This window comes from Crassostrea angulata, chromosome 7 (genome assembly GCF_025612915.1).
Source record: "Crassostrea angulata isolate pt1a10 chromosome 7, ASM2561291v2, whole genome shotgun sequence".
In the NCBI taxonomy this organism is placed as follows: Eukaryota; Metazoa; Mollusca; class Bivalvia; order Ostreida; family Ostreidae; genus Magallana; species Magallana angulata.
Window position 1 is genome coordinate 15,341,602 of NC_069117.1, and position 26,440 is coordinate 15,368,041.

The following is a 26,440-nucleotide window of genomic DNA, read 5'->3' on the forward strand; positions in this document are numbered from 1 at the left end:
CCAATATTCTGTTCACTGATGAATCCAGATTTCATTTGGATAGCAGTGACAGCCGTTGTAGGGTGTATCGTCACGTTGGGGAGCGTTACCAGGACGCTTGTGTTGTGCAACGTCGACAATTTGGTGGAGGTAGCGTTATGGTGTGGGGTGGAATATCAGCACGTGGATGGACCCCTCTACAAATTGTCAATGGAACTCTCACCGGCATACGCTATCAAGATGAAATTATTCAGCGTCATGTGATACCCTTCATACAGAGACATCAAAATCACATCACTCTGAAGCAAGACAACGCAAGGCCACACATTACACGTGTAGTCAGGGAATTGTTTGTTCAAAAAAATGCCGATGTCTTGCCTAGACCAGCTGTTTTACCCGATTTGTCGCCGATCGAGCACGTCTGGTATGAAATGGAAAGACGTTTACGCCGTTTACCATATCAGCCAGTGACATTGGCTGATATAGGCCAGGCTTTAATCAACATCTGGAACTAAATCCCTCAAGCATTTCTGAACACTTTAGTTGCATCAATGAGGCGTCGCTGTCAAGCATGCGTGAACGCAAATGGTGGTCACACGCGTTATTTTGTTAATTCAATTTCAAATAACAGTGACTTTCGAGTGTGCTGAAATTGACGTTATTCGACGTTGACATTTATGTGTTATGAGATGTTGTTTCGAATATATGTGTTAACAGTATTACAAAAAATAAAATATGTTCATTGTAATTTTCAAATGTTTTTTTTCATATATTTAATAATGCTCAGTTTCTTATTTCCGCTGGTATAATTTGATCCTTTAAATTTGGTAGCTAATAATATTAAAAAGATACAAAAGATACAACGTTTAAAAATGTTCTCAAGTTTTTTTTCTAAATCTAATTGAATAAGAACTTAGATCCACTGATAAACGATGGTTACACTATGATTTACAAGTCTTTTTTTCATAAAATTAGTTTTTTTCTGTAATAAATATTGAAAACAAAGCGCAAATTATAGTATAGAAACGCAAAAGGTTAAAATGGTGAAAGCATGACCCTTCTTATTAATTTGAAATCACTGGTGCAGGTTTGCATTTTTTCAGCAAAATTGCATCAGCTATTTTATGATTGACCTACTGAATTATTTTGATACTCACAGTACCTATAATGGAAAATGATTATAATAAGGGTATTATAGAGGTACCTAGACACAATTTGAGATAAACAAGCTTTACTTGCGTACTTCAAATGATTCAAAATTTGAGTCTTAGAAGGCAAGTTGCAAGCGAAATATTGAGAGAAATAGTCATTGTTATGTAAACAAAGTTCTAGTCTTATGTTTGTTTACAATAAAGTAAATTAAAGATATTACCATTCCTTTGACAAAATAACTTGAGACAAAGAAGATAAATTGAATCAATGTGTTCATATATAATTTTTTCAAGAACAAGCAACATTAGAATGTTTCTACCAATGCAACAAATATGTAAACAATAAAAGGACTCGAGCTTAGTTTACAAAACAAAGAATTCTAACCCCTGTAACTCGCTTGTAACTCTATATTTTACTTTCAAATTTTAGACAAATCATTTTAAAAATTCACCATGTCAAACATTAAAAATAAAAATATCAACTTTAATTTTTTTTTTAGCTCAAATCGTGTCGAAGTCCATTTAACCTCTTTATGTACTAATGCAACAATCCAAAAATGTTTATATTTTAATTTCGCTCAAACTGATCATTAAACGAAAAACCAACAAGAAGGCAAATAGAACGCGAGTTGAAGCGGAGGTGCGACACATCGTAAACGTAATCAATCACAAGTAATAGCTTTCCAAAAAGCTTGCCTGGCTAAACAAAATTATTCAATTGAAGCAGGCATGTATCAATTAGGCTATGAAAGGAAACTTTAGACTTTTCTTTCACTCTAGTTGTTTATGACTACAAATAAAATTATTTCAATAATTCAAATTATTTTTATATGTATCAATTGCAATTGGATAACATAAAACAGTCAAATTTTGAATTGTATTTGTTATATTAAGATGGAAATTCAAAGTCATTTTTTAAAATTTCCAACTATTGGAAATAAGAACTGATATTTAATCGTCGTTTTTAATTGTGTGTGGAGGATAAGGGCCCCGCAGCTTCATCTAAAACATCTTGACAAGCATTGAATTTAAGATAAAAAGGCAAGGGAGATTTCTTAAAATCATGAAAGAGAATACTAATCGATGGTGGGGAGGAGGGTAATTCAATTCAATAAGAATTTATTATTTTCAGTTTCATTTATCATACAGCTCCAACAAAAGTGGAGGAGGAAAATCCATGACATTTCTGTTTTATATGTAAAGTTTAGAAAAGTGTCTGCTGCGAAAAAAGGAGGAGGCACACCACCCTCACCCGATGCTACGTGATTGTGATGTATACACACGGTGTGCTCTGGAGTATTCTCATCCCAATTTGGACTAATCGGCGAGTAAAACCTATGAATGAGACATATTATGGTGCGAAGTCCTGCCTTACCATTCACGCAACGACTGAGACCTCGAGCTGATGGTTTGACTAAACTCGTTAATTGACGTAGATCCATGGGGAGGGTCAAATGAAATTTTTGATATTTGTTTTGAAACAACAATATGTATACTATACTCTGGATCGAATGTTTTAGAAGATATATATCGAATCAACACTCACACCTGACTAATAATTGTTTAATGTACCCTTTACAAGATGAATGAAATCGCCCAATTGATCAAAAATCCGCTCACATCACACTTCGGCGATTTTGTTCCTCCAATAAATATTCCAACTGTGTGAATATATATATATATATATATATATATATATATATATATATATATATATATATATATATATATATATATATATATTTTCCCAATACAACAAAAAATAAATCGGCACAGTTTTAAATAATTTAAAAATAAAAAATATCCAGAATAAAATCACAAATTGATCCTACATGTATTAACCGCAAACGTTTTCGCCATTCCTGGCTCTTCAGGCAGTAATGTACAAAAAAATCTTTTTTTAATGATTTTTTTGTACATAACTGCCTGAAGAGCCAGGAATGGCGAAAATGTTTGCGGTTAATAGGATCAATTTGTGATTTTATTCTGGATATATATATATATATATATATATATATATATATATATATATATATATATATATATATATATATATATATATATATATTTGTTTTTATCCAAGCTGATGATTCGTTTTAATGATGATAATCCAACACCAATTATTACTTACATTGTACCGTAATAAACAATACATAACTTGTTGCGATGACCCCCACCCCCCGCCCCGCTTCTTCAGGTCAAGTATGACAAATCTATTTTTAAATCAGGAAGGCGAACATCCATTTTACTGAAAACTCTTGCTCACTATTAACCATATTACATTTCCATCAATTGTGAATGTAAATATTGAAACATTAAACTTGCATCAGTTTATTTTCTTATGAAAAATCTTGATATTGCTTGCTCCTTATGTCTGCACTGTTTCGGAGAAGGAAACATTTAAACCCTAGATATGCCTGACGTCATGATGCTTAAAATAGTCATGTTCTTTAACGTAGATTTAATGTTAAAACCGCAACTTCATTTTTTTTAATTGAACAAGGAATGACTGTAAGTAACTACAGTGTCCGGGAATTGGCTGCGGAAGCGATAAATTTGAAATTACCGGTGTTCAAAGCTCCGGATGACAAAAGAGAATTTTTTCGCTAGAAAAGTCGGATAAGTATTATAACATCTCAATAACTCAATAAATAGACTGATGATTTGAGAAAACACCGGGTGGTCTCCTGTTCGTCAATAATATCACAACTCCAAACGTGGTGATAGATTAAATCAATCTAATCACATTCAGTCGGTGAAGTGTCGATAGTTATCCCTTCATAATATTTACTTGTCGTTCCATTTGCAATAAATATTTCAAATTGTGATAAATAACCATTGCAAATTTTTAATGATTACCTTGTTAATATAATAGTATAGCACTATTTTGTTTGGTATAAAATATCAATGTCTCCTTTCATCAAGGACTTTTCCATTTCACACAGAATGCAGTATCTTCTATGATCTTTGATAACCATACCTACATTTTTCAGTAAGATTTTTTTTTCTATCTGACTTTAGAGCGAAACCTGATTTATTTGCCCGGTCCATTTTTTAAACACGAATATGAACTAATCTAATATCTTACATCGTATTTCATCATCTTTCAATTTTTTTTTTTATGAATTTTTGTATGAATAATAATGACTACAATTTGTAAAATAAAAGGGTACTTTATACTGGAATCAAAACAAAAGGGGCAGAAAAAATTCAATGTTTTAAAATAACGTCATTCCTATATGTTTAAAAAGGAGTTAAAGATATATAATATCGACTCAAAATGACACTGGGTCGATCAGTAAGTTAACCTGCCCCAAAATAATAAGAAGAGTTGTTAAAAATTATATTGTTTTTGCTAATAAAATTATAACGTCACATACTAAGTAAGTTGTACTATACAAAGGATACAGATTTTAGTTACACTTAATACCAGATTTTTTCTTGTGGTAATACATTTTAAATACAAAATAAACTGATAATTGTTACGAAAAATTGACATGCTATTAGAAAGGGAATGAACATCGCATCTACTTTAGTATTTATAAATGAAACGAACATTCGATTTGCTGCTTTCAAACCTTGTTTAATATAAAGTCTATATTATATACACTATTACATAAATCGGACACGAAGAATTTACAGAAGATGAATTTACTCTTAGCGCACAAAAAGTTTTGTGTTGTAACGCGAAAACTCGCCATTTGATCCAAAAGCCAGGATGTTAACAAACACTTCATGCTGTGATTGGTCAGGACTCCACTCAACGTTTATTTCCTCTGCCATTGTGGAGATTGGTGACTGGATATCAGAACTTCCGTTACTGGAACCAGCCGATACTTGGTACACCATAGGACCGTAGACACTCGGCGAGAACACGTTCGTCCACTTTATGGAGCAACCTCCTTTATCCAGAAAATATCTTGCTGGTACTCCTGAAACAATATAAAATATCATGAATATGTAAATTACATGGATGTTGAACAAACTTTAAACATTGTTTAACTTATTACCCGTCAAGATAGGCGGTTTATCATCAATAAGAATAGAGGCGTTGATTGAAGGACTTTGGAAACCACCATTATTTATAGCACGGACGTCCACAAAAAAGGTATCTGCTCTCCCCATGAGGTTTATTTTTCTCGATGCACTGTTTCTAAGACCAACCGACTCCCATGGTGCAATTACATTGTCATCCTTCCTTACACGCGTTTCGTAGTTGACGTCTTCTGACAGGTCATCGAATGGACCCCAAGTAAAATCAACATGAGTTATACTTGACTGTACTTTCAAATTGGCATTGCCCTCCATAACAGTATAACGGTTGTCGGGATAAAACGATAAAGATGACAAATAAGAGTTCGGGGCTTCGTGGTATATTGTAAATGGTCCCGCCTTTTTTAATTCCATTAGCTGTACTTTGTTTATGCATTTGACAGATACTTCTATATTAGCTCCATGATCAAAAGTCAGATTAGATATTTCACACTTCGTTCTATCAATGCTTTGTTGCCAACTTCTTCCCATTGATTCTTTCCAAGGACCTATAAAACCAAACAAAATTTGCAAATTAAAAAAGTAAAACAGGGTTTACCAACGTTCATGAACAATGATGAAAAGGTAATAACGTACCAACAGAGCAAAAACAGGATGCAAGTTCACTTTCCTCCTCGCTTACATTCCATGATGCCACCACCCGAGTTTCTCTGTGGAGTTTTGTTGTGGAGTTGGATAACGACATTTTTGCCACATGCGTCCTTTCCTCTCGTGTTTCCGAATTCTGGGTTTCCACTGTGAAATTACTTATAATAGGCGGGGTATGGTCCAATGTTATTTCTTGTGAAAACTTTGACCACTGCCCCGCATTGTTTCTTGCAACAGCTGTGATATAGATACGACTTCCATGGGGAATCTTCATTTCAACAACGCCATGATTGAATGAAGAGACAGGTAAAAGAGATTGTATTTGAAATCCGCCTTTAGTTGTACCAGCGCCAATTAAAACGTTTTCAATGTCGCTCTCTGGATCAAAAATAAAGCTGCATACAGACAGCAATCCAGGGTTTATTTGGCGTACTATCAGTGGTGACTGGGTAATTGAAGAAACGCTACATTGTTGAAGCCGTATGAAAATATCTTCTTCCATGATGTCATGTCGACTTGCAAATATAATCTTCAAACTTATCTCGCCCTCATATGTAGACATAAATTGATGTTTTGAAGAATAACTCGAGTCCGCATTCAATGACAAATATAAATTCATGACTTCGTTTCCCAACTGAAAATAAACCATTTTAAAGTGCAATTCTTTCAAAACATCGACGCTTATTTTGTAGATTGTATTCTTTTTCAGGGAAACAACACCGCTTAAAACAGTTGTTCTCGAGTGGAGAAATGGTTTTTGTTTTTCAATTACAGTTACTTCTAAATATAAATCCTCAAATTTTTCACATTGTACCCCAAACGGCGGAGTTGAATCAATTTTAATTGGGTGGGAAGTGACATAAGGGGAGAAGTGTTGCAAGAAATCAGCAGCTCGTACTCTAATGCTGTAGCTTTTGTTATGTTGTAAATGTAGGTTTCTGAAAGTATAATCATTTGAAAAGAGTACTCTTTCAGTTCTATTTATCAGTGTATCGCTCTCTGTTTCTACTATGCTGACTTCAAAATATTTAATTGACGACTGGTGGTCTTCAAATCCGTGCCAAGACATTGACAGAGAAGATGTGGAAAACTGATGAAGAGCATTGCGAAATTGTTTAGTATTATATACGACTCCAGGGGTAGGACTGTCAGTATCAACAAGTATTCCGTCGGATATTGCGGTGGTTTCAAGACCCATATTATTTCTAGCAATGACGGTGAAGAAGTATGTGCTTCCTGGTGTCATTGTTTGATTAACCTCAAAAACTGTAGATAAATTAACCGATGTTTTCTGTATGAAGTCATCACCTACAAATTATATAATATTGATACATGTATCAAATAGATTTTAACATAGAAAAAAAGTCATCGATTAATACAGAATAAGTAAAAGAATATCTAATATATGTACCAAAAGGTCTTGTTCCACCACTGAAGTAATATGTCACTATTTCTCCTTCCTTTTCCGAGAATAAATTTTCCCAACAAATTTTTATTAGTTTCAATGAATCAATATAATCAATATCTTTTAAACAGTGACCTTCTGCCTCGATCACTGAATGGCCTCGTCTTCTCTCAGGAGGTGTTAAATCAACTAAGAGTGGTTTTGAGTGGAATATTGAGAATTCATTCTCCGATACCCATGCCTTGATATAAAGTGTATAATGTTGACCATGACTTAGCTTTTTGAGGAAGGGTAAACAATATACAATATCTTCTTGAAGACCATTATCATACCACACACTTTCTTTTTTTGAATCAAAGATTCCATATCCTGGACCTTCTCCGCTTTCACCGATACTCCATTCATAACGTAAAACCTTTTTCGATGGATCCTCATCTGTCCAAAACCCCGAAAAGCAGGTGGCGCTTGACATTATTGAAACGGGAAAAGAAGCAAGTCCAAAATGTACCGAAATGTTCAACATTAATTCAGAAACATTCTGCAGTTCTTTGCATGGTGCGTTAACTTTATTCAGACATTTTTTCCCAACAACTGCACAAGTACAATCGTTATTGCAATAATGAGATATACATGAATGTCTCTGAAATGTTAAGATGCCCTTTGTATGGTTCAAATCACTAGGAACAAGAATAACAGATGCCTTTCCTATAGAACTTCTCAAACCGACTGAGTTTATGGCCATCACAGTTAACACAACAGCATCATTGCTTTTGAGTTTTTTTGACAGAGTTAATGAAGCAGTTTGTCGAGAAGTGTTAGCATGGCGGACACGTTTTAGACCGTCGGATAATTCATTTCCAGAATACGAACTACTTAAACTAATAACATATTCATGTATCCCCGACTCGTGGTCAATAAATCCATACCACGCAAGTTGTACTCTGGTTTCATTACCAACATTTATCCAAGTCATTGTGTTCATAAAACCACCCAAGGAGGGAGGGGTGGAGTCAATCAGAAGTGTATCCGATATAGCTGTCGTACAAAGACCTGCACCATTACAGCTGGTAACCTTTGCAATGTAAGCGTCGCCATCTTTCAAAAACGTCCCGTTTGGGGACATTAAAGTTATCTGCATTTGACTTCCAAGTTCTTTCGTTTCATAGGCAACATGTCCGTTTCGATTTACTTCTAGAACTAATTGATGTCTTACAATGGAGCTTTCTAAATCTTGGAATTGCCATTGTATGGTGATCAAGGAGTTGTCAAACTGAGTTCCATTGACTAGGGAAACCCCATGATCTTTTGTAATAAACGTTGGAGATTTCACCGCAACTGGAGGACTTGTATCAATTTGGAACTTGGCAGATGTACGTTCTACTGATAGTCCAACTCTATTGATTGATTTCAGTGTAAAATAGAGATCTGTTGATGAAGGAAGTGACATACCAGTCTTGGTCACTCTGTTTGATAGCAAGATATTTTCGTAATCAACATAATTGCAAAGACCTGGGCTTTTCCCTAAACACCACTCGAAATGATCGATTCCAGAATGAGTATCTATAAATCCTACCCATGACGCAGAAACAGAATTACTACAAAACAAGAAGAAATGTTAGTCGTTACTCTAGAATACATTAAAACTCATTAACTGTAACGAAAACCCAACATACTTATAAGGCAAGAAAGGTTCGTGATGGCCACTAAATCCAATATGAATTAATCCAGTGACTGGAGGAGTGTTATCCATGATGACGCCATTCGAAGATTTGAAAGAGCACAGTCCAGCACGATTACAAGCCTTAACCGTAGCGTAATATTTTACTCCAGGTTCAAAAGCCCCACTCCAAGAATTATCTAGGAAATAAAAGAAGAAAATTAACGATTTCCTATTGGGGTCGTTTTGGACGGAGCAGAAAGAAAAAAAATCATTAAGTTGGTCATTTATAAATGAAAGGTCTTACTTTTGTGAAGTCCAACAAATCTGGAGGGGAATATATCATATGTGAAAGGTTTTGTACCAAGTCCAACTTCATAATACTCTATACTCGTGTGAGGGTCAACAAAGTCACACCAATGGCAAGTATATGACTGAATGTCGTTTTGAAAGTCAACATCATTCTAGTCAAGATGAATAGAGAAAATATTAGATAGACTGTGTGATGTTCTTCAAATGTAGGTCCTCTAGAAGGCATAATTAATTACATAGTTATATAAATACACTTCAGTTTATTTTACATCAGCTTTTACAAACGTCAGAAATTGTTAAAGCAATCGAAATATTATTTTAAAAACATATATACTTAAAGGCATATCCTCATCCCATATCATTTACTTCCATTGAAACTAAGACACAACATGGATATATAATTCAATTAGGAAATTGTATATACTGAGAAATGTGTTTGACTACTTCCTGGCAAAGTGAATACTGACCAGCAGATCCCGAGTGCTAAATCGGCAGAGACGTTTGATCTTTGAAAACTTGCACAAACATTTTGGTTCTAAGATTTCTTATTTACATCAACCTTTACTTAATATCAAATGGCGAGAAAGCTTTATAGGTAACAAGCAAATATATCAAAGAATAGTCAAAGAAACTTTATATGTTTGAAATAAATGTAGATGTTTAGTATAAGGCAGTAATTATGGTTTGACTCGTGATAAATTGCTACATACCAACAGTGAATCCCTTAATATACATAAATTTAATTCCTAACCCTCAAATATATTCCTACGGTTATTAATCTGATTTAAATAAAATGTACTTACTGCGAGACCATCATAAACAACACCATTTTCAGGTGGAGACTTGTCAAATAAAAACGGTTCTGATGCTGCAATCGTATGGAGGCCCGCGTTGTTTAATACCTTCAAAGTTATCATAAATCAAAAAGAAAACCTTCATGATACATATTTGAATTAACTAAACATGTAATGCCTTAGATATTTTACCTTTAGAATTATAAAATATTGGTGTCCATCTCGCATAGATTCAAGCTCCTTGATTATGGTAGACCCCCCTGTGACTGAACGAAAATCCAAAATGTCCGTGGATTCATTTGTAGAACCCATAGCCAATAAGGTGTCTTTAATTCCACTTTCTTCGTCAACAAAACCTTCCCACTGGACAAAGAGCTCATGAATTGTTGAAATAGCATCTTTAAGTCCAGAAAATCGTACGAAAATCATTCCTAATTCAGGGGCAGTGAAATCAAGTGTTTTTCCAGAGGAAGTGACTTCTGTGACATGGCCGGCAAAATCAAACGCTGTTCACAAAAGAAAATGAACTCAATTTTACAAATTTAAAAAATACATATACAATTATGAGTATACTACCAAATTTCAGTCTTGGCAATACCTTTTACTGTGGCAAAATATGTCATTCCAATATTCAGGCTAGTGTTGAAAAATACTACTGACGTCAGCAAACCAACATTTCTGTATTGAACGACATCTTGACCACCAAAAATGGAACCTAGGAAGAAAACAAATTATATACATTCTTATTCAAACGATCTTTTTATTACTTCTTTTATATGACACTCACTAAAATTACCTAACGAGACTTCATATCTAGCGATACCAGAATGTTCAACGCTTAGTTTCATCTCATCATCGTAAAAATCCGACCAATGTACTTCTAACTCGTTTTTGTCACTAATAAAATCATCATTGTTGCTAGAAATGTCTACAAGGCCACCAGCGGGTGGCGATTCATCAATAACAAAGCCATTCCCGCATGTGGAAAAGTCATTTTCCGCTGATGTAAAATGTTTCAGGTTACTCGAGTTGTTGCTTTCTACAATAGCACATATAAAATATGTGCCGGCTCGTAACCCCTGTGTGTTAAACCTTCCTATCCCATCTGTTGAGGTCGTCGTTTGGAGACAATAGATATCAGCATCGCATGTAAGATGAGGCAATGATTGTTTTTCCATTAGGTACCAAGTTACAATCTTTCCATCTATTCCGTTCATGAATCCGTGTACTCTTCGACCACGCGATACCACATCGACTTCTGCATCATGTACAAGTCTTATTTTATCCCCTAAATGTTGACTGTCTGCTAGTTCGAGGATTGCCTTGAAGTTATCTCCCTCGGAATCGATCTCGTAAAGATGTCCAGTTGTAATCTCATTTGGATTGGACTTCGCTTTGAGATTTGTACAAGATGTTTCTGACTGTCCAGATCGACATATTCCTTTAACACAGATTTTCATACTTTTGTATCCATAAACGGGCAACGTATATGGAATGTCAATCTATAAAAAAATTAAACATTAATAATAAAAAGATTCTCGATTACATATATATGTATATATATAATTGAAAACGTACAAAACATTAAACGTTAATATTAGGTGTGCTGGCTGCATTCTTTATTTTTATTTTTTTCCTCTAGTTATGTTAATTTTTTTTAATTTGTTACCTATAATCTTTGTAGCATAAATTCATAATTATATAACTAGAAAAAACTATGATAAAGAATATGGCTAATAATACCAAATATAAAAGAAATCACTTACATCAAATGTATTGTAAGAAGTGTTTAAGGGCAAAAGATACCAAGATGTAAGTTGATGATGATGATCAATTGCTTCAAATAATGCCCCAGCATACCCTATGGCATTGTTCGTTTGACCACATCTAAATGCATCAAACTTCACATTTACATCCACTTCTTGGGCATCTCTTCCGTTCACAACGAAAAATGCTTCTATGTCATAACTAGAATGAAGCCATTCTTCAACCAATACATCTTTCGAATACTTCCCTTTCAAACACGTTTTCTGGAAGCAAGGTTGGACTAATGAACGATACAGTTGGTTGTTTTGTAAATGCAAATTATTGAGATGGATCTGCATGTTTTTACCAACGTTTTTGAACGTTTCTATCAGTGTCTCTGTTCTATCCTTGTTAATCTTAAACAAAGCTACTTTGTAGTGCGTAATTGACTCTGTTTTATCATATGCCCAAAACACATCTATCGTGTGCTTACTGGACTGAAACCTCTTATTCTCCTGACAGGAAAGTATAATTACAGGATTATTGTTTAGAACATAGAACTTAGGCTGCGGAACAATGACAACAAATTGTTTATTCATCTCATCAATCCATACGACATCTTCACTTGTAAGGGCAGTGTTATTTGAAACAGCTGTATATATTTGATTTTCTCGTAATTTACTTTTTACGAAATATACATTTGAGGTATTTGCCATTTCAACATCAACTTCTGTTAAATGTTTGGCCCCGCAAGGTGTTCCAATTCGGACGTCTAGGGCATTAAGCACGTCTGCTTTGTCAATGACCGTGAATCCATCGGAAATAACCACGGACTGTACATGACCTGCAACAGTCGCACGCGCAAATGTATAATATTTCTTAAATGGTTTTAGTTGCAAGTTGTGTAAACAATTCTCATCATTTGAAATAGATTTAAAAAATTGAACATCAGCTGATTCTCTGCTAGATCCGAGTCCTATTTCTATTGACATATTTTGAACATGCCATATTCCTTTCCAATCAAAACAAATTTGGTTGGTCTGAAAAGTATAGTCAATATCGTTGTTGGATGATAAGTGTCCCGACTCTGTTTCAATAAGTATCCCTGTTGTTGGTGGAAACCGAGGTGGAAGAAAAAAGGGATCAGTCTGAACTTCTGCAAAATGTCCTGCTATGTTGTAAACGTACAGGTTAAAATAGTGTTTTGATTCATCATTAGTATGAAATTTGAGGACCCTTTCAAGTGGATATTTAAAACAAGATGAAAAGTTTCCAGGACACTTCTCAAATATTTTTGCTTCCAACAGAGGTGTTCTTAATACGTTTCCACAACCTTAAAAATAAATGAAATTGAATTAAGTGAAATTAGTAAAATATAAAAAAAAAAAGGATTTATATCATGCATTTCTTCGTAAATAGTCATAATATCTAACTTTATAATTATTCTTAACGAAACCATTTTGAATAAAAGTTTAATGAGATATTTGACTCTTTTTAACAATGTTTACAGCACGAAATTTAAAAACCGTAAAAATATTGATATCACATACCTATTCGAAAAAGCACAGACTCAATTGGTTCCTTTTGTTCTGCCTCCATAAATGTATTTTCAGTCCATCCGACATAGATGTATTCAGGATCTTTGATAACAGCAACGTTTCCTCGGTATAAGGGAGGCGTCTCATCGATGATTATAGGTCCAAATGGGACAAGGGTTGTGAGATCGGCCTTGTTCTTTACTTTAACAAAAGCATAAACTGGTATGCCAGGATCCAAACCCGAATGCACGACATGATACTCATTGAATATTTTAGTTTCTAAATACGATATCAAGTCTGGACTCATGCTTGCGCTAGATGTTGATCCAAATCCTGTGTATACTTTCTGGATTTGTGATTCATTTTCTTCTAAGGCCCATCTTAATTTTATTTTGTCAGATGGAAGATATATAAACCAATTTTCTGAGAAACCAGATAATTTTGTACACATAGCTGTCGAGTATGAGGAATGGTTTGAGTACCGGTTTCGCTTTGGAAGGTACTGAACGAGTTGCATAGTCATAGTTGAATTACAAGCGATGTTGCATCTTTCGGTTTTCTGAAGTTCGTATGCCGTTAAGTTTTCAAAAATATGCCAGACCTTATTATCATAACATCCAATAACAGGTTTAACTTTAGCTGATTCCAGAGTTAAATCAGTTACCTTGGTGGGAGTCGTGTCACGAAAAACACCATCTGAACAAGCAACCTCTGATGGTTCTAATGCATTGTTGTAAGCTAACACCGAAACATAATAAAGACCATCGTGTGGTAAATAAACTTTAAGATATGCTTCTGATGATTCATAAAGACTAGAATTATTTGGCAGGTCGTGAGAGTAGACATTCATCTCTGCTGCTGAAAGACAGTGCTCACCGATACCAATGCGGTATTTCATAATTCCACTTTCATGGTCTATGAACCCGTTCCATCTGACAATCACCGATATTTCGCTGGTATAATCAATATCAGGATATCCCTCAGGTCCCTCAACAACCACTCCTTTCACTGGAGGTGAATCATCAGCAAGAATGTCCACATGTTCAATAGCAACCAGCCGTGCTCCGTTTGTTACCTTTACAGTAAAATAATAGGCCCTGTTGTGTTGCCCAGTGTTGGTGTTATTCTTTATCAGATGGTTGAATTTTACTGTATATAATGAATTTTCGCAGAGTCCAACACTAGGACAGTAGCAATCGACAAAAGAATCACAACTCTGAAATGAAATTCACATTATTATACTTTTGAATTACACTAATGTAAGACTGTTCAAAAGGGCATTGAAGATATGTAATTTATAATTGTAAAACTTACTCGGTGATTAAAACCGATAATTAAAATAATACGAAATTACATACACAGTTTAAAAAAAAGCCACCTTCCTCTAAATCTTTTTAATACAACTGTATATAGGGTTATTTTCGCCAGGTATAATTGTTGACATTCTACATTGCAACCAGTTTCGGAACGTCTTGAATTCGCCGATACACAGTTTTTTTTAAAGATTAATATTTTGAGACATTGGGATTCATCCACTCTTAAATTCGACCGCTTAAAACGAGGGCGAATTGGGTGAAAATAAAACGGGGGCAAATATTCCATTGTAATCAGTATATGTTTTGTGATTATTTAAATGTTTATCAAAAAACAAAAACGTGTGGTTACATACCCAACATCCCCCATCGCAACCTCATATCTCAAAATTATGCATTTGTTGTTTGAATAATTTATTGTTTGCTATTTTTAACAGATTTTATTTAACGCAATAAATTTTATTCAGTGGTTCATAAGATACTTTAATATGTTATACCCTAAATCTAAACAAATCGCAGCATTTATCCAAAAAAATTGACTTTTAACTTGATTAAGTATTACGTTTAAACCATTCCAGTTACTAGTATATAAGATAATGTGAACTATTTTTTATCAGTGATTTATTTATTCTATTAATTATCAAAATAATTCCAAACCGTAAAGGCGTCTACATATTTCGACTGGGACTGGGTCTATGTATAAAAACTTAAACATATATGAGAAATCGGAAATGACGGTACGTACAAAAAATTTCCTTACGACAAGGCTGTTGCAAACAGTGCAAATTTTCTTGTACTCTGACAAAGTTGATACGGGGGATGGCAATGCCTTTCTTGGTATTTTAAATTGGCAGACTATCATTGGCGGTTTATTGGGCACTATAGAGAGAAAGTTAATTACTTTATTTATATAAAGTATAATTATAAGTACCTTATTTTCCACAGTATGTACAGCAAGGGTTTTGTAGGCGAGTTCGTTTCCTCCACGTGACGTTCCAAGAAAATATTCGATTGAATAAAGACCACTGTGTGAGTCGAATGTTTTAAATTGAAGAACCATTTGAGCTAAATCTGTTGAGTTGTGGACAAAAAGTTGTCTAACGCCATCTTTGCTTAACCACACCTCTTCAATATCAGGAACGCTTGCGTCAACGTAAAAGGTGATATTTTCTGAAAGTGTGTTTTCCATTAAGTCCTTGGAAGTTATCGTTATTGTGTGCGTTTCTCCATCTTTTACGCCTAAATCAACGCAAAGCTTTTGATCAGGAAAATTTGGAATAGCTACCTCAGCTGACACCTCCTGATTCTCTTTAAACCACGAATAATAAAACGAAGTTATTCCGTGCACGTTTTTTGTTCCTGAAACTGGTAATATTCCTGTCTGTTGTTCATATATTCCTTGGTACACTCCATGAAAGTCCTTTTGAATTTTACGTAAAAGGTTAAATCTATAGTTGTATGAATTGTAATACCTGTCGTCCCAAGACAAGCAACTTCTCTTTCTGTGGGTCTGCCATATGTAATTTGTTTCTGGACTTGCAGAATCAACTTTCAAGTGTTTCAAAAAATTTATTTTAATTTCGGACGATTTGTCAAACATGACAAATCTTCGAGCGGATTTTACATTCCCAGCATTGTCCAACACCTCCAGGGCAATGCCATAGAGAGCTGGTTCGTGCGGTAATGTAATGTTTGCCTCATCATTAGATGCATTATAAGACTGGCCCTTTTCGTCCATTATCAATGTGAGTTTATCTAGCTCTTTCACCTCGTGGACAGTAATTGCAAAACTCTTGATTCCAGAAGCTTGATCAGAGTTGTGTGGAAAGGGATCGATCCATCCACGATATTTTATCATTATGCTCGGATCCCGTGTTAATCGTCCAGGCATGATCAGTAAAGGTTCTGTTCCATGACAAGACAGTGTTTCTGCACAGTGCACTGGTGACGAAGAATCAAAATGAACACATACATCTTTCGATTCGGAAACTCGGTTGTATATAACTGCACCAGACGAAGGAAAGACATTATTGTTGAAATCTTTGTATTTCATATATCCTCCCGCATGAGATTTGTACGTCAAACAAAGGCTGTAAGAAAAGATAATATCAAAGATATATGCCAGGTTCTAAAACAAGCTTTGAAAAACTTAGTTCGAACACAAATACATGTACCTCTCTCCATCTTGCATGAACCACGTGGTTTGATTAAACAAAACATCCTTGCATTCAATAGGAGTATCTGGTTTAGGATCCAGATCTTCAATGTTTAAAGAACACTTCTGTTTACTTATCAGTGGTTCTGTTTGAACATTTGTCTTTCTTCCTGGAAAAAAAATCACATATAATGGATTAAATAAACTGCCTGTTTTAATTTAAACATGGTGGAATTTTTTTTAAAAGTTAGCACGATTAAGAAACTCTTATTAAGAAATATCTATCGAACAGGTAAGACTCTCTCTCTCTCTCTCTCTCTCTCTCTCTCTCTCTCTCTGATTATCCCATTGATACGTTATTCTGCTTTTCAGAAAAGACATGACCAAAATGCAAGTTTTACAGAAGATTGCACTGACCAGGAAAAAAACATTCTTGGAAAATTTTTGACTGGTTTTTGTGTACGCTGAAACATAAGAACATTGACGCATTTCGTAACAGATAAAAGGTTTGATTTGTATTGATCGCCGAGTTTATAGATAACAAATAGTTTTTTTTTAAAAACATTGATAAGACTCAAAAGATATTCTCCAGACTTGTCATTACATGTGCACAGATCTAGATTATAAATGATCATATTTTTGAATCATGAATTTGAATTTTAACAAAGTAAACTAACATAGGAAATATTTATGACACTATTGCTGCTGCAAGGTCTAAAGACTTTACTTTATCACGTTTTACGTAACAGTAATCTTTTTTTTTTTTTGGTAATTCTACTTTACAGGATGTTAGATGGGTCTTGTTCTCTATTAGAGTGTGTAGCATTTACACGTATACGTGTACAAATATGAGTTACTATGGGAATCCCCTTTTTTAATGCGTATTACGTCATAATTCCTATATAATTTCTGCATACTGCGTAATTCTATATAAGTTGCACAAAACGTGCAAGATCAAAACTATACAAACTTTTTTTCATTTTTCCAATAAAAATAATGCCTAAGTCTATATCAAACGTTGTTCTATGTAATGCAGACGATAAATTAGGATCGACAATGCTTTAGGTTTCTTTATCATTTATCATGTAATTATTTCAAAAACAGTTAGAGAAAGCTGAACATGTAAAAAATGTTAATTCTTATAGTTGTACACGTACGATTACACATACTGTTATATAACATGACCCAAATTTTGTACCTGTAAACTACTTGTAGCTCCACAAATACAAGAAGACGTACATGTTCAAATGCTTAAAACTCACCTTGACACATCTGTGATAGATATTGTGCTATCTCAAGCAGGTTTTAAGTGCAATAAAAAATATATAGAAAATAGTATGTTTTAGCAAATTGGTTTTACATGCAATGAATAGAACAAAAACTTAAAACGGGGGTTGTCCAAATAATGTAGGTTATCAACAACTTGAAATCTGTTCACTGAACTTTTATAAAACAACTACCTGTACAAAAAAACTAAGATCAAAACAGCATTATATGTTTACTTACCGTAGATATTTTGTTTGTAGAGTGATACTTCTGCGTGAACTACACCGAAATGATATTCATGGATGTGTGTCGGTTTCTCTGGCAAACCTTTGGGGGTATCAAACGCCGTGACAAAATTGAAAGAGAGCGATTTCGGCTGGAAGTTGATGTAGGTCGACTTCTCTTTCTGACCCTCACCGTGTGATGTAGAATTACCTACCTCACCTCTATCACTCTCCGCCCCAAGGCGACATGTCTCAATGCGAGGCTTTTTCGAAACTTGAAAAAACCAAGACGAATCAAGTCAAAGTCCGTACATTAAAGGATTAATTAATATACATTTCTATAATTTGAATCCTTTGAAGAATTGTTTATATATTTACAAGTGTCCAAATTCCAACTATAGATGATCTTTAATTTGACTTACGCTCACAACGCGCAGGATTGGAAGAGGACTTGTAGAAATCGGTGCTACAAACACAGTTTTTTGCCAAGTGATCGGTGCATGTTCCGGGCCAACACCAATTCTCTTTCCACGAGCAGGTTGCTAAGGTAAAATTCAATTCCATGTGTGAGAACAATAAGAAACATTTTTGCAAACAAAAAAGATGGACAAGTGAACAGAAAAAATAATAGTAGTTAAGGGAGGTGGTACAATGAGGGGAAAGGATATAGAATGATTTTCAATTTGCCTTAAAAGGTTAGATAAAACCAATTTAATATGTGTTTAAAACAACCTTCACAAATTTTCCTGTTGGCGTTCGGCCAGTAGAGGGAATACACCACTGTGGAGCCTTCGTCCTGACATTGTGTACAACGGTAGTCATAGGCGTTTGTACAAGTCGGAGCAACGCAGTGCTCGGGGAGATGACACGCTGCAAACAATTTAAATGCATTGAGAATACATAAGGACATATCGGACGTTTCTGAACTACGGGACATTTTACATTTTTGGGGGCTTCCTTGTGTATATAGTAATCACTTCCGATAGATTGTTTGCTGTATGGAAGCGTTAATTAGCAATAATATCGATGTAACGAGGCCGGGTCTAATTTGTTCTACCCTAGATTTTTGGATGAAATTTTTGACATGAATTACTACTGATATAATTATTATTTTAAGATAAAAAAAAAATAAAACATTTACCACACCGTTTGTTTAGGGGGTCATCTCAAAGTTTGTTAATCTTTAACATAGGACCCTATGGGATTTTGCTTGAAATGTATCAATTTTGCACATTTTTTACATTTTTTTAAAGTTTCTGCCCTAGGGATTTCATTCTCTGTTCTACATATTAAAGTTATTGCTAAAAGGCATCAAATGGTCAAATAAAAAAACCTTTTACCTCCTGGTTTGTTCCAGGGGTTTTATGAAAGTTGATTTTTGTATGCCCAATTTCCCAGATTTGTCAGATAATGGCTATTTGTTATTTGACAAAGGCGGGAAAAGTGATCTATATAGTATTATTAAAACACTCAGGCATATTTAAGTAATAAAAAATATATAACATCACATATTAAGGGTCATTGATATAAAATACATGGTTACTGTCTTGAAATATATGAATTAAGCTATACTTAGGCGAGTTCAGAAAACGTGACAGAGGGTTACGCTTGCCGAACCCTCTTCACGTTTTCGACCGGAGCCCAAATATAGCTTATACTTTGAGACATTTATGTTTATTCCACAATATAACATTAATTTTACACATCAAACGAGCTATTTTCAACAATTTTCGCTGAATATCTGCAGTTGAAACTGTCACGCCATGGCGTCAACCAAGCAAAAAGATGACGTCACAATTCAAATGAAAGTCTGCGCGAAAGCGTGCGTACTCGTTCTGTACTCGGCCTCGTTAAATCTTAGCCCCGATCGTCAAAACAACCCGCCAATTAGGTAGCGTGTCACGTGGTACTGTGACGTCATATGCGACCTTCTTCAAACAGCTGATTGTCAACACATAATAGGATTAGCGTTATCTTTGATATTTACTTGCTATATAATACGTTTTTTCTGATGTTGATGAAATTCCCGAGAATCTCAACATCCAGCCGTACATGTTTGAGCCCCCAGTGCAGATAAATAACGACCATAAAGCCCAAGAAAGAAGCGAGAAAAGTGACAATGAAGTCCGTGGAAACGATCAGATCGATAGACGTGCTAACACAATTTGGTAAGGATATTTAATTTAACATCTTTATGAAATATTGATTTAATTAATAGTGATAATGAATTAATTTAGTTTGCGTTTTTTATGATTATAATGTTCATTGTTGTAAAATTAAAGTCTCAAAATCACGAACATCCGTTTAACCCCGTAACTTGTAATTTAATATCAAATGACTACAGTAGTTATTTCAGAACAGTCTGCATTAACTTTTATTTCCCGTAAAACTACGATTTTCATGCAACTAATAATTTGAAAAAAAAAACCCCATTTTATATTTTAACAAAGGTGCAAATGTGTTCTTGCGAAGTTATGGCGACAACAATGGAGTGCACGTGTTGTGTAGAGACCCCACTCGTTGACCAGATACGAGAGTCAAGTAAGCTCGAATGCATTACCGAGCATGAAAACTTTTAGAGACATTTGCTTGAATGCTCGAGTCCTTGGAGTTAGTCTCCATGAGTACATCCAAAGAGAGGGGCCACTAGATGACAACGAACCAATCCATGAGTAAGACAATAACCAGTTTTCAACTGTTTAATTATCATTAATAAACTGGAATGAATCATGTACTCAATTCTTGCTCTCTTTTGTATAACATATATACAATATAGACATGGAATCAAAAACAAATATATTAAAAACAACAATTTTCAGCCTTAATAAATAATAATAAATTATGAAAATATTCAACAATAAACTATATGCTACAAAAACAATATTCAACAACAACAATCTTTTACAACTGATATATTCCGTATCACAAGCTATAACTGTCTGTTTATATACAGGGTATATCGACACATCGCTTATAGGAGAATTGTCTTCTGGATATGGCACCGGAAGAGGAAACAGAAAAGTTTTGCCAGCATGTGTTGTGACAGCCATTCGGAGGACATCCCCACCAGAGAACTACACTGGCTTTCAGGAATCTCATCTGACTTTATCTGGCAAACCTGGTGCGGCGTGTGGCGACGAGCTGGTCTTTGTTGACTGCAGCGTAGGCTGATGAAAGAGGTGGTGGCTGATATATAAGAGAGGCTTTTCCATGCTGTGTAGCTGCTGGACATGAGGATATCTGTCGTCTGCGCACTACAAGTTTCAGCCGCATGATGTCCACATAATCTGAAAAAAACCCACATTGCACTATGTAAAAAAAAAGACATTAAAAATATGTAATACCATGTAGAATGAATTACAACTTTCTTGTTATCTTCAATTAGAAAAACGTTGAATAAACATATAATTTAGTTTTCTTTGTGTCTGTACCTACAAAAAATGTCATAGTTAGAGATTTGGTAAACTGCACAACTGGCTCACACGGCTTTTCACATGTCACAGTTTCCAAGTATGCTGGCCAAGCAGGACTCAGACACAAGATACTGTCTTTCTTCTTCTGACGGGGCATCACTCCTCAGGGTATAAGTAACATGATGAGAGTCTGCAACAACCTCCGTCTGGTCTAATGGGTCATAATCCGGGTCATGGTCACCACGGTCATCCTCGTTACTGTCAAGAATATTTTATGTAAAATTTTGTGTAAAAAAACCAAAACATTAATCTTTTAGGTCACCTGAGTCACTCAGGTGACTTTTCGCAATTGGTCTTCGTCCGTCGTCGTGCGTCGTACGCCGTGCGTTGACAATTTTACATTTTTAACTTCTTCTTGAAAACTACCAGGCAACTCTATGGTAAGATGAATCGTAATTGTGAAATTCATGGCTCTACCACCCCTGGCGTGCCACGGGCGGGGCCAAATATGCAAAAAAAAAAGGCCAAATTTTCAAAAATCTTCTTCACTCCCACGCATGTGAGGAAAAAACTAGTTGCATGGTTATGATGTCCATGAAGCCCTCTACCAAAATTGTGAAACTTATGGCCCCTGGGTCAGGGGTTCTGGCTCTATGGTGGGGCCAATATGGCCATATAGCAAAAATGTATTAAATCTTAGAGAATCTTCTTCTCTACTACCATATATATTTTTTAAAAACTAAATGCATTATTATGATGTCCATGAAGCCCTCTACCTAAATTGTGAAATTCATGACCCCTGGGTCAGGGGTTCAGGCTCTAGGGTGGGGCCAATATGGCCATATAGTAAAATTGTATTAAATCTTAGAAAATCTTCTTCTCTACTCCTATATATACTTGTTAAAAACTAAATGCATGATTATGATGTCCATGAGGCCCTCTATCAAGATTGTGAAATTCATGACCCCTGGGTCAGGGGTTCAGGATCTAGGGTGGGGCCAATATGGTCAAATACATGTAGTAAAATTGTATTTAATCTTAGAAAATCTTCTTCTCTACTCCCATATATATTTGTTAAAAACTAAATGCATGGTTATGATGTCCATGGAGCCCTCTACCAAAATTGTGAAATTCATGACCCCTTTGTAAGGTGTCCAGGCTCTAGGGTGAAGCCAATATGGCCATATAGTATAAATGTTTTAAATCTTAAAAAATCTTCTTCTTTACTCCCACATATGTGAGCAAAAAACTGAATATAGGTTATGATGTCCATGAGGGCCTCTACTAAAATTGTGAAATTCATGACCCCCTTGTTAGGTGTTCAGGCTCTAGGGTGGGGCCAATATGGCCATATAGTAAAAATGTTTTAAATCTTAAAAAAATCTTCCTCTCTTCTTCCACACATGTGGGCAAAAAAATGAATACATGGTTATGATATCCACAATCTCCTTTACCTAAATTGTGAAATTCATGGCCCCTGGGTCAGGGGTTCGGGACATGAGGGGGGGGGGGGGGCAATATGACAATATAGTGTTAATGCATATAATGTTTAAAAATCTTCTTCTCTATTCTCACACATCTGTATAAAAAAAACTGACTAATAATTATGTTAACCAGGAAGTCCTCTACTGAAACTTTAATTTTCATGTCCCCTCAAGAATGGGTTTTGACTCTAGGGCAGGGCCAAAATGGATGCATAGATGTTAATGCCTATAACTATAAATAATTATCTTCTTGACTCCCACACACCTGAAAGGAAAACTGAATTCATGATTTCGTAGACCAGATCTTTTAGTTTTTCACAAAAATTATAGGTTCCACAGTTCTTTTTGAAATGTGGTGGTCATTACAAATTTATAATTTTTCTACTCCAGAATGAAACCTGATTAATTAGATGCATATCTGAGACTCCATGGCAAGTTTGTGTATGGGATATATGCTACTCAGGTGACCGTTAAGGCCAATTGGCCTCTTGTTCTCTTAAAAAAGCTTTTATTGGCTATTATAGATTACACTTTTTCAACAGTGTTCAATGCAGTATACTTATTATATTTCAAACTTTATATTTCTGATTTCATAAATCAGATATCTAAAAAAATGATAAAAACTTACGTCTGCTCTCTGGCGCTTTGCAAACGCTCCTCTAGGCTTCGCTGGGGGCAGAAAAATGGCGGCATTCTCGTTCAATGGTTGCTGAAGAAGGAGGGGGTATCCGGTTGGACTCACTCTTTAATCGAATTTTCGCTCCATCATGCCCATTTTCTCGCAGTTTATCAGGGTCTCTGTCCAACTAATCCTTAGAAAAGTGCACGATTGTTTTTCGTTGGCACAAAATCCCCTCGGCGGCAAAAATTGTCCAAGTCTTCTTCCTCACACTTTCCTTTGGAAAACTGAAAAAAAAATCGTTCTTATGACGGCCTGAACACCCGTAGGCGACACTTAACACCATAATGTTCCGTTATTAGTAATCTGTTAAGTGTAATTGGTTTTATTGTCGATTAAACGTAATCCGATAAGAATGTTGACTAACAACTGTTTTCACACCTTCTCGCTCGAGGTCGCATATGACATCACAAAACATGGCGGGTAGATGGCGAGAAAAAATATGCATATCGCGGGATTTGAACATCATCGCTTTCAAACTAATAATCTAGGCAGATTATCATGTAAATCGTTTTTTAATAAGTATAGAATTTTTTTTTAATTGAAGTTTAAAAATCATGCGATATGTCCTTTAAACGGGCATGTTTCTTATATAAGGTAATAATCCTTTCATTGAGTGAAATTTTGACAAACTCTTATTGAAGCCATTTTCGTAAATATCACATCTGTATCATAATACATGTAATGTCTGTGTACCATTATGCAATGTTGTTGAGATTGAAATAAATGAATGAATGAATGAATGAATGAATGAATGAATGAATGAATGAATGAATGAATGAAATTTGACTTTTATCTACATGTATTTTCAAATGAATTCATTAAAGTACCTTTCCCTTTGTACAAGACAATATTTTAATTTAATTAATATTGCTTAATTATTTTATTAACTATTACATCTCATCTTTGCTTAATTGACACACTTAAAATTGAAGTTTTACTCTATAACATATGTCACTCGTGCTTAAGGACGGCGGACCCAATTCATTTCTACAATAGATTTTTCGTCAATTTTTCATATAATTTTAATCAGTTAATGGAGAGTGAATATCAATTAAAAAAAATTACATGATCATCGACTTCCTTATTATACAGGGTGTTTCAAAATTTGGGTACGAAAATTCTCAGATATAATAGAAAGTAATGGGAATTTTCTGGGGTGTGGTAAAAAAAAAACCCAAGATATTTTTAAAAAATTTGCAATAGATTGAAATTATCATTGAGATTACTCTTCTTAAAATTTAATATTAAGAAGAGGTCAATTAACTTACCGATGAACAGAAAAAATATATAGGTCATCGACTTATATTCTTTGAGGGTTTGTGTCAAAGTTCACTTCATAGTTCATTTTTCTTCCGAAATATCATTCAAAAAACGACATAATTAAATATTGCCTGACGTTGCATTAACTGCTATATTTATAAATATTTTTAGGTTAAAGTATAAATTGTATCTTAATTCTATATATTGTCGCCAGATATATAGAAACATCTTAATTTCCCCGCTGATAATCATGAGGAAAGGGAAAATGAGTCTAACCCGGTCACATTTTATCAAAGGGATAGACTTATTTGCATGTAGGGATAAATCAACCAATCACTCAGTTAAGCAATATAATTAAAAGATATCAATGGTTTAAATATAAACAACAAGAATAAGTTGAGGCAGACCTTAATACTATCGTTTTGAAGAACATTCTTACTTGCCAGATGTAAAACTTTCAGAACCTCTTGAATACCAGCATCAATGAATAAAGTTTAAACAGATAAAATAAATTGTAACTTCAAAATTTCTGGAAATAAAAATGAATATGTATCGAAATTGTATTTTATCATATGCTGTGGGTTGCATGTGTGTTACCAATAATGTAGTGAGATGGACGTCATTTTGACTGCACTGACTTTCACGTTTAAAATGTAGTGAGTCAAATTATTTAAAAACTATTTAAAAAGACTGCGTATTACGAAAGACGATAAAACTCTCTACGAAAATTCAAATTTTATGTCCCCGAAGGAGTTCTAAATCTAGTGGGGCGAAAATGGTCATGTGTAAATATATAAAATGTTTAAAAATATTCTACTTTACTCTCTCTCTCTCTCTCTCTCTCTCTCTCTGCTCAATTGGAAACTGGCTTCCTTTATAATTAAACTACAAAACATTCTACCAAGATTTCAAATTTCACGTCCCTCTGGGTAGGGGTTCTGACTCAAGGGCGGGGCCAAAATGGTCATGCAGTTTTAATTTATAAAAGTACAATGTTTAAAAATCTTCTTTGCTTCTTCTGCTGACTGCATATCTTTTTAAAGTTCATATATTCAAAGAGCATACTACATGTATCTGCAGGAAGAAACAACTAATCGCCAAGAATAGATTTCTATCACCAAATTATTAATTTATGTTTATCGATGGTATGTAATACTAAAATATAGCAAATAACAATGAGTATTGTTTCTTAGTTTACCATATTCACACGTTGTTCCATAGACATGCCCAGGACACGAACAGGAAAAGCTGTTGATATTATTGGAACACCTTCCGCCATTTTGACAAGGATAGCTTGCGCACTCGTTTATGTCTGTTAAACAAGTAATTTTTAGGTCACCTGAGTCACTCAGGTGACCTATTGCAATTGGTCTTCGTCCGTCGTCGTGCGTTGTGCGTCGTGCGTCGTGCGTCTGTGCGT

General features: G+C 34.8%; 1 protein-coding gene across 1 annotated transcript in view; it reads right to left on the minus strand.

The window, feature by feature from the left end:
• Positions 1-4,160: 4,160 nt before the first annotated feature.
• The window catches only part of LOC128192845 (uncharacterized), a 41,455-nt gene continuing 19,175 nt past the window's right edge, over positions 4,161-26,440 (minus strand). Inside the window, 18 exon segments of the mRNA XM_052865839.1 lie at positions 4,161-5,062; positions 5,141-5,671; positions 5,760-7,079; positions 7,183-8,771; positions 8,850-9,033; positions 9,141-9,297; positions 9,949-10,047; positions 10,132-10,445; positions 10,538-10,654; positions 10,736-11,441; positions 11,706-13,018; positions 13,236-14,439; positions 15,468-16,626; positions 16,711-16,861; positions 18,198-18,455; positions 18,604-18,723; positions 18,914-19,051; positions 26,219-26,332. Coding sequence (XP_052721799.1) covers positions 4,788-5,062; positions 5,141-5,671; positions 5,760-7,079; positions 7,183-8,771; positions 8,850-9,033; positions 9,141-9,297; positions 9,949-10,047; positions 10,132-10,445; positions 10,538-10,654; positions 10,736-11,441; positions 11,706-13,018; positions 13,236-14,439; positions 15,468-16,626; positions 16,711-16,861; positions 18,198-18,455; positions 18,604-18,723; positions 18,914-19,051; positions 26,219-26,332 — 9,749 coding nt within the window. The 3' untranslated portion in view covers positions 4,161-4,787.